This window comes from Pseudorca crassidens, chromosome 10, assembly GCF_039906515.1.
Source record: "Pseudorca crassidens isolate mPseCra1 chromosome 10, mPseCra1.hap1, whole genome shotgun sequence".
NCBI lineage: Eukaryota > Metazoa > Chordata > Mammalia > Artiodactyla > Delphinidae > Pseudorca > Pseudorca crassidens.
The window spans coordinates 106086020-106102886 of record NC_090305.1 but is presented as its reverse complement, the minus strand read 5'-3'; the positions used below and the strand labels follow the sequence as shown (position 1 = coordinate 106102886).

Below are 16867 nucleotides of genomic sequence, written 5' to 3'. Positions count from 1 at the left end.
CTGGGAATGGGGAGGAGGTGTGCCATCTGAGCGGTGGGGCTACTCACGTCCTGCTGGTGGTTGTCGCCATGGGAATTAAAAACCCACTGTTGCCCTAGCTTGCATTTTTTTTTTTCAATAGATGCTGGAATGTTTCAGCGCTGCGTGTTGACAATTAATTTACAAAAAAAAAGTCCGAGCAGCCAATTTGCTATCTCTGGCTTCAGTTCTCTAAGAATGGGGACCAAATTCCTGAGCGCAGTGCTGACGGGGAATTAATTTTGAGGATGGGAGAAGTGGGTGTCAGAATGTGTCAGGCTGTAGGCAAGGAAATCAAGTTAATGATTCTGGGTGATTTATTTGACTTGGACAAACCGATAGCAGCTTGAAGAATCAAAATATCTTCAAGACAGTCGTTAATAACATGTATAAAACCTAAAAGAAAAAAAAGTTATGAACTTGTAATTTAGGACTAAGCAAAGCATTCGCTTAATTGCACAAACCGTCTTGAGCAACTGTTCTGTGCGAGGCACTGTCACAGACAGACGCTAAGAATACAGAAAGGGTTAAGACCTGACCCCCTACCCTCAATATGCGCATCAGTGAAAGGCGAGGAGGGCGAATTCGTAAATAAATTGCAGTAACAGCGGTGCAATAACCACCGTGTTCAAGGTACAAGCAAGGAAGGGCAGAGAAGGCTTCACTGAGGAAGTGACGTCTGGGCTGAATTTTGAAGAGCCAGTTACATTTTTTCAGGTGGAAGCAGGTGAAGAATATTCCAGACACAGGGAACAACATGTGTATTCACATAGCATTAGAACAGTGAGTGGTTCAGTACTACTAAGAGATTGGAAAATATGAGGAGGGAAAGTCCAGAGATGGGGTAGTAAGGGCTGGGAGGTGCCAGGTTAGGAAGGGCCTCCTAATGTCTGGAGGACGGGTAGTGCTGGTGCAAATAGGCTTGAGGTATTTTTTAAACGTGGGGTAATGATTTCATACATGAGAGTCACCAACTTACAGAAGGGCTGTGTTTTAAGCGTTGGAACTGAGACATCACTGACGTCATGTTGACATTCCTTGGCGTGCCAACCAAAATCCGTTGAAGGGGGCTTTAGGCTGGAATGTAGGACCCTAACCAAGTCATTTCTCAGGTCTTCAGATTTTTTCTTCGATAAAATTCAAGGCTTTGCTGTTGATCAACTCCATCACTTCATATTATGACCTACTCACATACTGAACATTTCTACGGGAAAAAAATGTATACACTGATTCTGGAATCCAGTAACTTCTTTTCCCACCGAACCACAAGTAGGAAGGAGTTGTTTCTGCCTTTCTCCCAGAGCAGTTCTCATTAAGACTGGAGAAGCAGGTTGTAAGCATCTGTATTTTCCAATGACTCATAAGTTGGGCTGACTACACTTTGACAGGTTAAAAGGAAAATTCTCAATGTATCTACGTATCCTGTCTGCCTGTCTGTCTGTCTCTCTATATATATGTACACGCACTGATGTGGTTTACACTGTATGGGGCTGGCCCAAAAGTTCGTTCGGGTTTTGATGTTATGGAAAAACCCAAACAAAACTTTTGGCCAACCCAATAGGTTAGGTTTTCAGAGTTGTAAGTTACTCTAATGTTAATACAATTTTTACTTTTAAACTTAGTTTATGCAATATTTAAGACGTGCAAAAAGGCCTAATGAATAATAAAGTATGTTATCGGGTTCCTGCCATACAGCTGATGAAGTCGCACGTTGATTACGCAACTGAAACTCCTTGTCACCCTCCTCCAGCTGTGTGCCCTCGCTTCCACGCCTCCTGAAAGCAACCACTGTCCCGAACCTGGTGTTTAGAATTACCTTTCTTTATATTCCACTACAGTTGTACATGACCTTAAAGAATATACAATTCTTTTAACTTTTTAGTTTGATATAATTTCAAACTTACAGGAAAGTTCTAACAGTAGGACAAAACACTCCCATAGACCCTTTACCAGATTCACCATTTATATTTATTTTGTCATAATATATCACCTACATTTACTCTATTAGAATATATAGTATTGTTTTGCATATTTTACAGAAGATATCAGTGGCGGGCAGCACCTATTCTTTTTAGTCTTTTTCACACATTGATGTTTGTGAAATTCGTCAATGTCGATACATGTAGCTCTAGTTCATTCCTTTTTTTTTCTTTTTCTTTTCCTGTATAATATTCTCTTGAGTGAATATGCTACAGTCTATCTGTTCTCCTGTTAATGAATATTTAGGTTATTTCCAAATTTTTACTATTTCAAACAGTGCTGCTATGAATTTAAACTAGTTTTAACTTCAGCAAAACATGGAGTCATGGTCATGTATCAATCATTTTTTAGAAAAAGTAGCAACTTTAAAGATAATATAAAGATTATAAAATTAAACACTGTAAAAACAAAACATTGGTAGTTTAAGTAAACTAACATTTTTATGCCACTTTAAATTTTATTTTATTTTTTAAATAAATTTATTTAGTTAGTTAGTTATTGGCTGTGTTGGGTCTTCGTTGCTGTGCTCGGGCTTTCTCTAGTTGTGGCGAGCAGGGGCTACTCTTTGTTGTGGTGAGCGGGCTTCTCATTGCGGTAGCTTCTCTTGTTGCGGAGCACAAGCTCTAGGCACATGGGCTCAGTAGTTGTGGCTTGTGGGCTCTAGAGCGCAGGCTCAGTAGTTGTGGCGCACGGGCTTAGTTGCTCCGAGGCATGTGGGATCTTCCCGGACCAGGGCTCGAACCCATGTCCCTGCGTTGGCAGGTGGATTCTTAACCACTGCGCCACCAGGGAAGCCCCACATTAAAATTTATAGGAATCCATTTCTTAACACTAAGTATACTGGACGTGGGTAAAACTGCATTTTGGATTTGCAAAGTAATTAGTCTTTATTCTTGTGATTTATATTTATTTTTGCTACTCATTTTTTCTCCATTATTATGGGTACTATTAATATGACTGCACAATTCAGTCTTCTATAAATTGGAGCAGAGAATAACTTCCCATTAGTATCACTGAGAACATTTATACGGTTTTATCTTGCTGATGAAAGGAGAATGCCCTCTGGGCCCTCATTACAAGAAAAAGTTGCTGTCAGCTCTCTTTTATTTGTGAGCTGTGTCTGTACCCACAAGCAGTTTGTATATGAACCCAAACATTTTTATTGTTCAAAAAATGTTTGTACAGGTGTATCCAGTTTCAGCTTTACCAAGCAAATTACATGTTATACATGCATGGCCTTATTTAATTCTCCCAGCTATTCTTATATAATTCTCAAAACTAATTCCAAGCAAGGAATCAAAAAGAGGCTAAGAAACTTGCTCACGTTGTAAATGGTAGAGCGAGGTATCAGAACCCAGGTCTCAGGAACCCAAGTCAAAGCCCACGTTCCGAACCTCTGAGGTACTCTCTGCTACCCCACTGTGAGCACTTGGATACAAAAGACTGATCCAACTACTTTATTTATATACAGTAACCCCAATTTACACATGCAGAAACCAAGGTTCAGTAAGGTTACACAATTTTATGGGACTTCCCTGGTGGTGCAGTGGTTAAGAATCCACCTGCCAGTGCAGGGGACACAGGTTCAAGCCCTGGTCCGGGAAGATCCCACATGCCGCGGAGCAACTAAGCCTGTTTACCACAACTACTGAGCCTGAGCTCTACAGCCCGCAAGCCACAACTACTGAGCCTGTCCTCCAGAGCCCATGAGCCACAACTACTGAGCCCACGTGCTGCAACTACTGAAGACCGGGCACTTAGAGCCCATGCTTTGCAACAAGAGAAGCCACCACAATGAGAAGCCCACACAACACAACGAAGAGTAGCCCCCGTTCACTGCAACTAGAGAGAGCTCGCGCACGGCAACAAAGGCCCAACGCAGCCAACAAATAAAAAAATAATAAATAAATTTAAAAAGAAACGTTACAGGGCTTGCCTGGTGGCGCAGTGGTTGAGAGTCCGCCTGCCGATGCAGGGGACGCGGGTTCGTGCCCCGGTCCGGGAAGATCCCACATGCCGCGGAGCGGCTGGGCCCGTGAGCCATGGCCGCTGAGCTTGCGCGGCCGGAGCCTGTGCTCCGCAACGGGAGGGGCCACAGCGGTGAGAGGCCCGCGTACCGCAAAAAAAACAAAACAAAACAAACAAACAAACAACAAAAAAAGAAACGTTACATAATTTTGGGATGACAGAAAGCAGTGGCTAAACTGAGATTCAGGCCGAGGACCGTCTCACTTCAAAGCCCCATCTGCAATGCCAGCATCTTCTGTGTACCTTACGTATACAAGGAACAATGCTGAGAATGCTTGCTGAAGCATGGTGGCTAATGTAACTGACCAGGTATCTCTCAGGATTTACACCAGTAAATTCATTTGGTCTGTAAATCCACAGCAATTAGAGTAGCTCTCAAGAGTTTTATAAAAGGCAATTAGAAGGAAGGGACACTTAAATATATGTGCCCATCTAAAAAATTCATAAATGTTTCTTCTGAATGTTCGAAACAGTTATTTCCTTTTTAAAAGTATTTTTTGTTGCTGAAGCCAGCGTTTGGGGCAGAGAAACTGTACCCAAGTAAAGTATTTATTCAAGAAATTGATTTATCTTTGGGAATCTTGGGGACACTAGATGATCCTTTTAAAATAGGAATTTGACTGTTCCCCTTCTCAAAACTCTTCATCTGGAGTTAAGCAGAGAATTGGAGATTAGGCACCAGACATAATCTAGAAAGTGGATTTATTTATGACAGTGGCACACGAGTTGTTGCCCCGTTGCCTGTTTTATATCACCCATGAGCAAGAATGAATTTTTTAATTTTAAATGGCTTTTTAAAATCAAAAGATGTGAAAATGTATGAAATTCAAGTTTCAGTATCCGTAAAACAAACTTTTTGGCACAGAGCGATGCTCATTGGTTTATGTATCATCTGTGGCTGCTTCTGCATGGCAACGGCAGAGCTGAATTGTTAAGGCAGAAACCCTACAAAGCCTGAGATATTTTCTCTCTGGCCCTAGTTTGGTGCTTGCTCTAGAGGGAGTGATTAAGAGTGCAGACTTTGGAGTCAGATGGAACTGGGCTCAAAACTCAGTTCGTGCGCTTGTAAAATGGTGTAGCCATTTAATGAGAAGAGGTAAACTCAGAAGAGCTGACTTAGGTAATTTTGCCTTCTATCAAGGAGAAATGCGCATAATTAGAAGTTTCCACAGTTCTTTTACTTGACAGTGTACTAATAGAGAATACAAGAATATACCTAAAGTGAAACTTTATACAATATCTAATTGCAGTTACCTTAAGCAACCTTGTCTCAGTATTTTTGCAAATGCCACTTACACTAGTGAGGACTCCTGAGTGCCAGGACCAGCACTCCCAACTCAAACTGGCTTAAACAATGAGGGGAATGGTCTCTCTCAGAACTGAAAAACACAGATATAAGGCATGTTTCCAGCTCCACTGCTCTGAAATCTCTGCCTTCTTTCCTATACTGGCTTTGTCCTCATGCTGGCTATGGGGACACGGCTGCAGTGGATCCAGACCTCTCATCTTTGTAACACGTGGACACCCCCAACCAGTGAACCAGAGACTGAGCTTCACTCCAATCGGGCCAATCTCAGGTCTCCCACCAGCCCCTGAACCAGTCTCAGTGGTAAGAACGGGAGTCAGTCCCACCCCAGTGGCACCAAGGAAAGGCAGGCTGAATGTGGGGAGAAAGCCAACATTGTCCACTATAGAGCTGTGTATAAGATATTACCTATAACATGTTTATCGAGAAAACCAGTCCATAATGTACTAGGTATTTCATTTTTAACCTCTCTTTGAAACTAATGCCACTTACGTTTTCATTAAACTAGCCCTATGCCAAAACGTTCAACGAGGGTAGCTTGGTTCCTGCCTTAAAGATACAAAATCCTAGGTTGTGGTCCTAACATTTGGGTCCCCGGCGTCTGGTTTCTTTCCAGCAACATCAAGAACTAATGACTCTGAACTATCTGCATTGTGTTAGATCACGTGATCCTATCTGGAAGCTGCCCTTGGCCTTCTAGCATTGTGGGTACTGGTACCCTTTGAGGGATTCTTGTATATCAGTACAAATGGAATAGAAATTTTAAAATATTTCCTTATAAGAAAGGTTTTACCGTTTTTTAGTTTGAAGTAACAGCTGTCATCTATAAAGTTGACTGATGTGTTTATGTGTAAAGAAGCCTACATAATATGATTTGGGCTAGTCATAATGTGTTGTAGGAGAATTTAGAAATATAATGACCTCTTAATTACCCATAATTGGATTCTCTTTGTAAAAATCTAAAACAAATAAAGGGAAAAAGCAACCGTTCACTTTTAACCTGCAAACCCTTGCATAGAAAGTCTTAAGTTCTCATTGAAATAAAACTGAGCCATTAACGCCAGAAAATCCAGCGAGGAGGCTTTTATTTCTATTTCAAGTATACGGGTTCCAAGACTGGCTACTTGTTATGATTCCACACCCTTCAGCACAGCGATTTTTAGGTCTTACAGTTGCCATTATATAATTAAACATTCCTATCACGCTTAACATTTCTTTCCTGAAATGAACTTTAATTCAACACTGAAAAAGTGCCAAGTCTCATTGAGACATATGAGATTTCTAATCCTTTACAGGATCACAGAAGTTCAGAAGATTTATAAGCTTCACGGCTGACAGATTTTGCTTTCACAGTGTTGAAATTATCACCTCCCTGCCTTTCTGAGCTCCTCGTGCTGACTTTTCTACCATCGAGGTTTATTCTCGCTGCTGGGACTTACAGCCGCATTAGACCTGGACAGGGTGACAGAGATTGAGCTCTGCTCCTCCCGTTAAGGCTTCTGGCTCTAGGAGTGTTCTTTAAATCCAAAGAGCTAATTAGCTTCCTTGAAACATCCTGTTTGCAGTTCCCCGGGGAAGGGGAAGCTGAGACAACCAGCTTAAAGAGATTTTTAATTAGACTAGTGCTTTTTCAGGCAAGAAGTGATTGATTCCACCTCTGCCTCTGTGAGACAGGGAAGAGAGAGAAGCCACGCAGGAGGGGCAGAGAAATGGGAGGACTTTTGTGTGTTTTCTAAGATTAGGATGATTTACTTGTAAGTTTCAAGTATTGTGAATTCTCACATCAGCACGTATTTGGTTGCGCTTTCCAAAGCACTGTTTTGAATTATTTGCCACATAGCAAAGTTTGAGCAGAATTTTAGTGGACTTTTTTTTCAGCCAGCCTACAAGACCCCCTCCCTTGTGATTTTTCAGACTGGTGCTGATAGCACTTGGGTGCATTTTGGGGGACGGTGCACATAACCTTTTCAGTGATGTTGCACCTCCTCAGAGAGGATGCTTCCTAATGCCTCTGTATCCTCCATCTGTGGCTCAGCTGAATTTGGTAACTGGAAGTGTAAATGCGAAAGGTGCTCATCTTATCCCTTTTCTCTTCGTTCACCTTGGGAGGGAGGACTTTCCAGCCTCCGCTAGAAAAATCTCTGCCGCCAATTAGGAAAATATTGTTAGTGCTTAATAATTTCCTGTTTTTAATTTTACAATCAACGACGTTATTTTTAGATACCAAAGTAGCTATCTTAATGTTAAACTACTCTGCTTGGAATGAATAATATTTACTTATAAATACTTCTTAGAACTAAGGCTGCATATTTAAATTACAGAGAATTTTTTTCTTAGAAGAAAACTCCCTCTTTTCTTTCCTTCAGGAATGTTGCATGACATCTCTGTTGCTTGGTGAGTAATAAGACATGTAAACAGGACCTCAAGAATCAAGCTACATTTAAAGAAGACTTACTTAGAAACACTGGAGAGGACACCATGGAGTGCAAGACTGAGGGAAAAGAAAAATACCAACACAGCTTGAATTTACTGAATAAAATTAAGAACATGAAAGAACTAGCAGAGATGATTGATGTTGTACTCATCGCAGAAGGGGAGAAATTCCCTTGCCACAGGCTGGTCCTGGCTGCATTTAGTCCTTATTTCAAAGCGATGTTTACCTGTGGACTACTTGAGTGTACTCAGAGGGAAGTCGTACTTTATGACATCACAGCAGAAAGTGTGTCGGTGATATTAAATTATATGTACCATGCGGCTTTGGAGATCAGTAATGCCAATGTACAGACTGTGGCTATGGCCGCCTATTTTATGCAGATGGAGGAAGTCTTCAGTGTGTGTCAGAAGTATATGATGGACCATATGGATGCCTCGAACTGTTTGGGTATCTATCATTTTGCAAAGCAGATTGGAGCTGAGGATTTAGCTGATCAATCGAAGAAGTATTTATATCAGCACTTTGCTGAGGTGAGCTTACATGAAGAGATACTAGAAATTGAAGTGCACCAACTTCTGACGCTTATTAAATCAGATGACCTGAACATATCCAGAGAGGAGAGCATTCTGGACCTAGTTCTGAGATGGGTAAATCACAACCGAGAACTGCGCACAGAGCATCTTGTGGAACTTCTGAAGCAAGTTAGGCTGCAACTGGTAAATCCTTCTTTTTTAAGACAAGCCCTGAAAAGGAACACAATGCTTCTGTGTGATGCAAATTGCATTGACATCATTCAAAACGCATTCAAAGCCATCAAGACCCCTCAACAGCACTCTCTCAATCTTCGTTATGGCATGGAGACTACCAGTCTTTTGCTGTGCATTGGCACCAATTCTTCAGGAATCAGGTCGAGACACAGGAACTACGGAGATGCCAGTTTTTGCTATGATCCTGCATTGCGCAAGACCTATTTCATCTCCTCTCCCAAGTATGGGGAGGGTTTAGGCACTGTGTATACTGGTGTTGTCATGGAAAACAACACTATCGTTGTGGCTGGAGAAGCAAGTGCCTCTAAACTCTCCAGACAAAAGAGCAAGAATGTTGAAATCTACAGGTTCGTATCTAGCCATATACTTGTAACTTTGTTTCAATTATCTTGCTTTGACATTAGCAGCGGAAGTACTTCTGAGTGATCACATCTTAAATTATGTGTGGTCAGAATTACCCTGTAATCATGTATTTTACATAGATGTAAAATTCATAATGAAATCATTCACATTTTAAAATTATTTTTCTCTCCCTTTCATTATTAAGAACATATAGTTGAATTTGCATAAGTTAAATGTATATACTTTATGATTCCTTTGTATATTTTCACTCTTAGCTTTCACTATTCATATGCTATAATTGCTTTGTTTTTGAAGAGCTGAATATAACTTTTAACAAGAAGAAAAGTTTATTAACACTGACGCCTTGAACTGACTTTTATTAGTTCACAATTCAGAGTAGTAAGTAATTTTTCTTCTTGACCAAAAAGTATTATTTATCTGTCAGTTTTCATTCTGTACTTTTTTTTTTGGCTGTGTTGGGTCTTCATTGCCGCACGCGGGCTTTCTCTACTCGTGGCAAGCGGGGGGCTACTCTTCATTGTGGTGTGTGGGCTTCTCATTGTGGTGGCTTCTCTTTGTTGCAGAGCATGGGCTCTAGGCATGCAGGCTTCAGTAGTCGTGGCACGTGGGCTCAGTAGCTGTGGCTCGCAGGCCCTAGAGCACAGGCTCAGTAGTTGTGGCGCACGGGCTTAGTTGCTCCACAGCATGTGAGATCTTCCCGGACCAAGGCTTGAACCCGTGTCCCCTGCATTGGCAGGCGGGTTCTTAACCACCGCGCCACCAGGGAAGTCCTTCATTCTGTACCCTTAACGAGTGGGTCTTTGCTAAACCTCTAATAGTGTAAAATGTTTGTAGCCTAAGAATTCTTCAACCCTAGAACTGTAAGAGGAACAGGAGTATCTGCTAAGAAGTAGTGTATGTCTAGGAACAGGAGTATCTGCTAAGAAGTAGTGTATGTCTAGGTGTTGTGTGTGAGGACAGAAAGATTTGTTTCCTGTTACTCAGCAAGAATTCAACCCTTAAATCTACCTGGGTGAATAAGAGTTGTACGTGTAGGTCCTTGAACTCTCCTTGCACTCCCTCCCCTCTCTGGGCCCTCGTAGCACGGTTTCTCAGACTTTTCAGTCAGTCGGTAAGTGATTCTCGACAGCAAAGTGGGGACAGAGAAGGAATGAGAGGTCTGCTATTTTCCTGTCATCTCTCCTCATTGCAGTATGTGCTTCAGGCTCTCGGCCCATCCTGCTGTCACCTTCACACGTTGAGCAAGTATCCCTTCTTCCCAGAAGTGGGGGCGGGAACACAAGCCCTGGATAGTGACTGGCCCTCTGCCTGCGGTGACAGGCTGTCACTGAGCAGCAACAGGTACAGGCCCTCAGGTGCTTGTGGGAAAGGGGGCATGTTTCTCCTGGGACGGATCCTCTGGGTCCCTGACCTTTGTTTCCTACTTGCTCTTGGCTGGGTGCCCTTCTTTTCACCTTAGAGCCTCCTGTACCAGAACCTCAGGTTCTTTAGATACCTATTTTCTTCCTCTTAAAGGTAGTGCAGGGCTTCCCTGGTGGCGCAGTGGTTAAGAATACACCTGCCAATGCAGGGCACATGCGTTTGAGCCCTGGTCCGGGAAGATCCCACGTGCCACGGAGCAACTAAGCCTGTGCACCACAACTACTGAGCCTGAGCTCTAGAGCCTGCAAGCCACAACTACTGAAGCCCGCACGCCTAGAGTTCGTGCTCCGCAGCAAGAGAAGCCGCCGCAATGAGAAGCCCACGCACTGCCATGAAGAGTAGCCCCCGCTTGACGCAACTAGAGAAAGCCCGTGTGCAGCAACGAAGACCCAATGCAGCCAAAAATAAAATTAATAAAATTTAAAAAATAAAATAAGGATAGTCCACAATTCTGCCATCAGAGTTAATTGTTAACAAACGTCCAACCCTCTCAAAAAGTGTGTTTTCATCCTTGAAAGTCTTTCCTCTTAACTGTTTTTGAATGCCTGCTTCCCTTTTTATGCGTGTGTCTAACTACACACCCCGCGTTTCCCTTCTTTCCTGTCTTGAACTCACGCCGGTTCCCATCACCAACAGCTCTTCCACGTTGGTCAGAATTAGGGTAAAACTATCAGTTGCCCTCCTCACTTCTCGCAATAGTGAAACTGTCAGCAAGGCAAATAAAGAGATTATCAGAAGCACTGCTTGAGGCTTACATGAGACTCCCAGTGCTGTCTGCATAGTTAAGGTCTGACAGTACCACCCGAGGTCACTGTCTTTGGTCCACTCCTGCCACATCATCTCTGCTCCTTACCCCAATTACCTTTGCCAAGATGCTCTTCAGCGTGCCTCTACTCTGTAGTTTACACATTTCCATGCAGATATATTTCTTTTTGACTTAAAAGAGGAAGTAGATTAGCATTATAGCAGGTTGTTTCTTTTTTAAAAAAATACACCTTTCCATCTCTTTTAACTCTCGTACTTTGGTAGACAAACAGCTGAGGATGTAAGTGTTGTCTTTAAACTGTCAACCTCCGTGAACACTGAATGCTTTTGCCACTATTATTTTCTTCTTTATGTCATATCGAAATAATAAGTTTTATAGTTTCATCTGGGCATTTTCTCTCCCCATTTTTAATTCAAAATGTTAAAACAAAAATCCAATTAGCAAGTTGTCCAGCAAACATGTACTTCCCATCCTTCGTGGGATTTATCTTGTTCCTGGCCTATTTTCTTAAACCGTGCCTCAGAAAACCAAAACCCATTTTTTAGTTCTATTTATATATTCATTGTCTTTGCTTCAGTAGCCCCCACCTGTAGACACCTAATTGTCCCTTCCCCTCTAAAATCCAGAACAATTAAAAATAGTGGTGAAAATATCACCTGTGCTGCTAGGGACTTTGGTTTCCATAAGAGTTGGCCTAGAACAATGGGGAAAACTTCTGTAATACGATTAACTGTCACATGTCTGATGCAAAATTTGTTTCCAAACAACAAATTTTTTTTCTTATTTTCCATATTTATTCTGGTTTTTGTTTTTTGTTTTGTTTTAGTTTTGAATTCCAATTATACTTTCTGGATTTTCTAGGACAGAAATAATTTCACATATTTTATCCCACTGTCCCCATGGGTACTTTTGTCCTGGACTGTGTGTCCCGATCATGATTTGAGAAAATAGACTTGCCATTGTCAACAGGCAAGACAGAAGATGGGCACAGACTCATCCACTTGGTGACCATGTAATGCTACACACACACACACACACACACACACACACACACATGCACACACTCAGATAATTACTTAATGTGTTGGACTCTAGGAGGTGTTGAGAGACCATATCACCTAGTGTCCCTGCTCTTCTCCCAAGACTCTTCTCAGACCAACATAATTATTTGTGGTAGAAATTACTGAAATTACCATTCCTAGTAGATTAAAACAGTTGAGAAATGCCCAGCAGACACCTACAGGTGGGTTTTTATACAGTAGCATGCTCTTGACTCTGTTCTAAGCCAGTTAGAACCACAAGAACAATCCTTAAAATTCTATATATCCTGCATCATCCCATTAGAAATCTGAATTTAAATATTTCCAGATTTTCTGCTCTAAACACATTTCTTTAATGTAGTATTAAAATGAAACTTCTAGTCAACAGAATAAGACATTTTTTATGTTTATTTTTACATATTCTCTTTTAGCAAATGACTTGCTGAAAGACTTTCCTATTTTTAGTAATTTATTTATTTTTGCTGTGTTGGGTCTTCGTTTCTGTGTGAGAGCTTTCTCTAGTTGTGGCAAGCGGGGGCCACTCCCCATCGCGGTGCACGGGCCTCTCACCATCGCGGCCTCTCGTTGCAGAGCACAGGCTCCGGACGCGCAGGCTCAGCGGCTGTGGCTCACGGGCTCAGTTGCTCCGCAGCATGTGGGATCCTCCCAGACCAGGGCTCGAACCCGTGTCCTCTGCATTAGCAGGCAGACTCTCAACCACTGCGCCACCAGGGAAGCCCAAGACTTTCCTATTTTTAATTTTCTTTCCCAAAATTAGGAAATGAAGGCTAGTCCCTGGATAATCTATACTTTTTCAATATATTGTTTTTTTCTAAAATTCTCTAGGTGGGTGTGGTTGACTGTTTCTGTGTACATTATATTTTGTTCAGCATTTCTTTTCCCCAAAAAACACAAACCTGTATCACTATCTTAATGGTTTTTTCTTCTCCAATTAGAAGAACCAAATCATATCGGTTTTCGTTGGAAAAGAAACAAGTGTGTTTTTTTGGCAAGTTGTTTTTATATTAAATCTAATTCTGGGTTCTCTCTCTGTTAACTTACAGGTATCATGATAGAGGAAACCAGTTTTGGGAAAAGTTATGCACAACAGAATTTCGAGAGCTCTACGCTCTGGGCACCATCCATAACGACCTCTATGTTATAGGAGGACAGATGAAAATTAAAAACCAGTATCTTATTACAAACTGTGTTGATAAGTACTCTGTAGAAAGGGACACTTGGAAAAGGGTGTCCCCCCTTCCACTACAGTTGGCGTGTCATGCTGTAGTAACAGTGAATAATAAACTTTACGTGATTGGAGGCTGGACCCCTCAGGTTAAGAAATTTCCTGTGTACCTAACTGGCATGGCTGTGCTGAGTCTGGCCGCTCTGTTGAGAAATGTTGTAGTTGTTGAATACTAAAAGAGTATGACTCACATTCCGGTAAAATGCCTTTTATGTTATAGAATATTAAATGGAAGATTTTAAAGTGTTAAAGCAGCTCAGGAGAATGAATTTTAAAGTGTTATTCATAGGCATGACTTCATTCAGTATTTGTGCTGTGTTCTTCATAACCCTTCCCATCCTTGCTGACTATGAAGGATGCTTATGCTGAGGGGTTATCTGTAAGGAGCATCTAAGTAGGAGGCGAAGAAGCTGGATCCTCATCCCACTTCTCTCTGCTTTACAGCTGTATGACCTGAGGCAAGGATTCTTAGGTCTTTTTCATATTAAAGTTCTTACTCTGAGTGGGAAACCAGAATGTTCATCCTGTGATGGCACAACCATTTCCACAAAAGTATATTGCAATTTTAACCTCTTCATGTCTTTGCTGGGCATCAGCAGGTAGAGAAACCAGAGACTGTCTTGAAGCCCAGAGAAGGGACGCAAGACAGGATGGAGAAGTCAGTGGAGTGGGACCACAGAGGCCCTTTCTCTCCTCTTTCGTGTCCCTCCGAGCGCCTTGGGGCTCTCACAGAAGTTTCACTCCAGCTGCCTTCTGCCCTGGCCAACCAGTCTTTCTAATAAAGATTAATCTTACCAGCTCATTTTCTGTCCCCATGACATAAACTAATTTTATTTTAGCCTATGTGATTTCTTCTTTAGCCACATTCGCTTCATGATAAAACTGGTGCTTTTTAAATCATTTCATAAGCTTAAATTTTGCCTTTTATGGTATATCATACTTGTTTTAATAACAAACGTCACATTTAATACATTTTAAAATTCATGCTATGTATCAAAAAGTAGCTTAGATTTAATCACAGTTAGTAGCTGAAACCTGACAAATTATTTGTAATAAAGCTTTTTCAGAACTATTCATTTACATAGTTAATTTTGCATGAATATGCTCCAAAGAAAAGCTTTTCTTTGCTTTTTTCCACTAAAGCAAATATTAAATAAATTAGAAGGAAAATTAAAACAATAAAGTCAGTATTTCCTAATTTATAATGTCTTCAAACACGTCAGTATTTACTGCATAACGAAAGCTTTTGCTAGTCTGTACCGAATACAATACATTAAATTGCAAGAAAGCATGGGGTAGTGATTGCACTACAGTGATTGTAACCCTGAGCTAAAACTAACTGCATACAACTTTCATAAGTATGGAAATTATTTCTCTGTTGAACACCTTCATCCAAAACAAAAAGCAAAAGACACTTAAGCATCTTTAGCTTGAAGTCATAGAAGGTCCTAACACATTATAGACAAAAAATATTACTTCACCTCAAGTTCAGGAGTAGGAAAAGCTACATACATCTGTGTGTATTCAACTTCTCCTTTCCCTAGTCATTAAAACATATATATATATATATATATATACGTACATAAAATAAATACATAAAAATAATTGCAAATAATTTCTATTAATCCATGTATCTTTAAAATTAAATTCAGACCACTCCTATATTATGGTATAAAAATACTCTCATTACTAAAACACTCAAATGTTTTTGTAATTTTGTTCCACTTGGATTAGAAAAATATTATAAAGAAAAATGCTTTATAAATTATTAAAATTAGTTTCTCACAAATATTATTTAATCCGCCACTATAAAGCTTGGTAAAATAAAATTATACTTTAAATACTATTCAGAAAAGCTTGGTTTCGTTTTTAAGGCTTTGCAGTGCTTCATTTTTTAAAAAAAATGCTGTATGTATTGCCTCACTGCTCAGATCACAGATTGTTTGCTATAACCCAACACCTTAGCCCCATTATCGTAGAATATAAATTCCTCCGATACTGACAGTGTACTTATATCTCCAAGTCATGGGATTTGGTGTGTTTGTGAGTATGACTCACTACGGTTAACCTCTATTTATCTCCTTGGCTGTCTGCTTTGATTAATTGCATTCAGGTACTCACGAAGATCTCTAAGTGGTACGTTATTATACTGGCTGTCATAATTTCACACAGATGGATCTTCCTGACGAAGAACCTGATCGATTAAGCAACAAGCTGCTGAAGTATGACCCCAGCCAAGATCTATGGACAGAGCAGGCACCCATGAAGTACTCAAAGTACCGATTCAGCTCAGCTGTGGTCAACAGTGAGATTTATGTTCTGGGTAAGAAGAAGCTAAAAGAGTGTAACTCCTTTTATTTTTTCTCAGCAGTTTGCCTCAGTGAAAATGAAATATTCTCCCTTCCTCTTGCATTTCAGTTCAACTATATACACAACTAGCCCCCAATTCTCTTTTGTTTCTTAATTTCTAGAGCACAGTCAGGTAAGATTAAATGAAAGTCTATTGACTTGTTGAAAGCAAAGTTATTTTTATCAAATTTTTAAGTCGCTTGGAATGCAAGAACAGTAGTGATACATCCTTCTATACCCACCAAGTAAAATATGGTGAAAAGGCAGTAAGCCTTTGGCTGCCTTCAGCCGATGAAACGTGGGCTTTTGCAACCAACTGATTCTCTGTACTAACAGAAGAGAAAGGCAGCAGACGTAAGACGATGCCACAGATACCAGTCCTCTTTGTGTTGCCTCACCCACCAAACTTCTACAGAGGTTATTAAGTAATTTTTTACCCGAATGCATTTTTTTCTTTTCTCTGGCATGAATATGTGTGGTCCTGCACCCCCCACTAGGGACTGGTGAAAGACTGGTTTGTTCCCACTAATGTGGGTTAAAGTGACTCTGAACATCCTCTGTGTCTCCCCACCCTTCCCACTCCTTCTATTAAGTCCTTTGCTCGTCTAATCCCCGTCCCGCTCCCTAACGTCACCCTCTGTCACCTCGCTTCCCACCCCTCCATCACTTTCCCATGAGTATGGGAAGAAAGAGGTTGAGACAGGAGGCTGAGTGGACTGGTAAAATGATGGCGATGCCAATTTTTTATTTCGTCCCATCTGCATTGATGCCTAACTGGCAAAAACAACACGGGGAAGATGCTGGGTAACAAAAAGATGGCCAAAAAAAGAAATATGGGCTGAAAGCAAACCAAGCACTTGAGCAGCATTTTTTTTTTTTAAACTAAAGGGAAGCCGTTATCTCTTGGCTGCCTACACAGCCTGAAGCGAATAATTAACGCACTCAAACATTAATAGTTCTATGATTTTAAGAACAAGAACATTATGCAACATAATTTATGACTGCCTCAGTTATGAGGCTCACTTGTGATTATAACTGAGTTTTTCCTCTGGGTATATATTCGTTACTTTCGTTATAACCTTATGCAGTGTCATAGGCCCAGTAGAGATAACATCTAAACTAGGATCGATTACGTGGGATGGAGGTAT

General features: G+C 40.9%; 2 protein-coding genes across 5 annotated transcripts in view; one reads left to right on the top strand and one right to left on the bottom strand.

The window, feature by feature from the left end:
- MGLL (monoglyceride lipase) overlaps positions 1-16867 on the bottom strand; it is a 276564-nt gene that overhangs the window by 210510 nt on the left and 49187 nt on the right. The window lies entirely within an intron of this gene.
- KBTBD12 (kelch repeat and BTB domain containing 12) overlaps positions 1-16867 on the top strand; it is a 55884-nt gene that overhangs the window by 809 nt on the left and 38208 nt on the right. For 3 of the 4 annotated variants that reach the window (XM_067755672.1, XM_067755675.1, XM_067755673.1), the window contains exons 2-4: positions 7699-8880; positions 13189-13459; positions 15543-15693. In XM_067755672.1, the coding sequence (XP_067611773.1) occupies positions 7811-8880; positions 13189-13459; positions 15543-15693 (1492 nt within the window). In that variant the 5' untranslated portion in view covers positions 7699-7810. Of the gene's footprint in view, positions 1-5514; positions 5636-7698; positions 8881-13188; positions 13460-15542; positions 15694-16867 lie in introns of all 4 variants that reach the window. The other variant, XM_067755674.1, reaches the window with a different exon arrangement.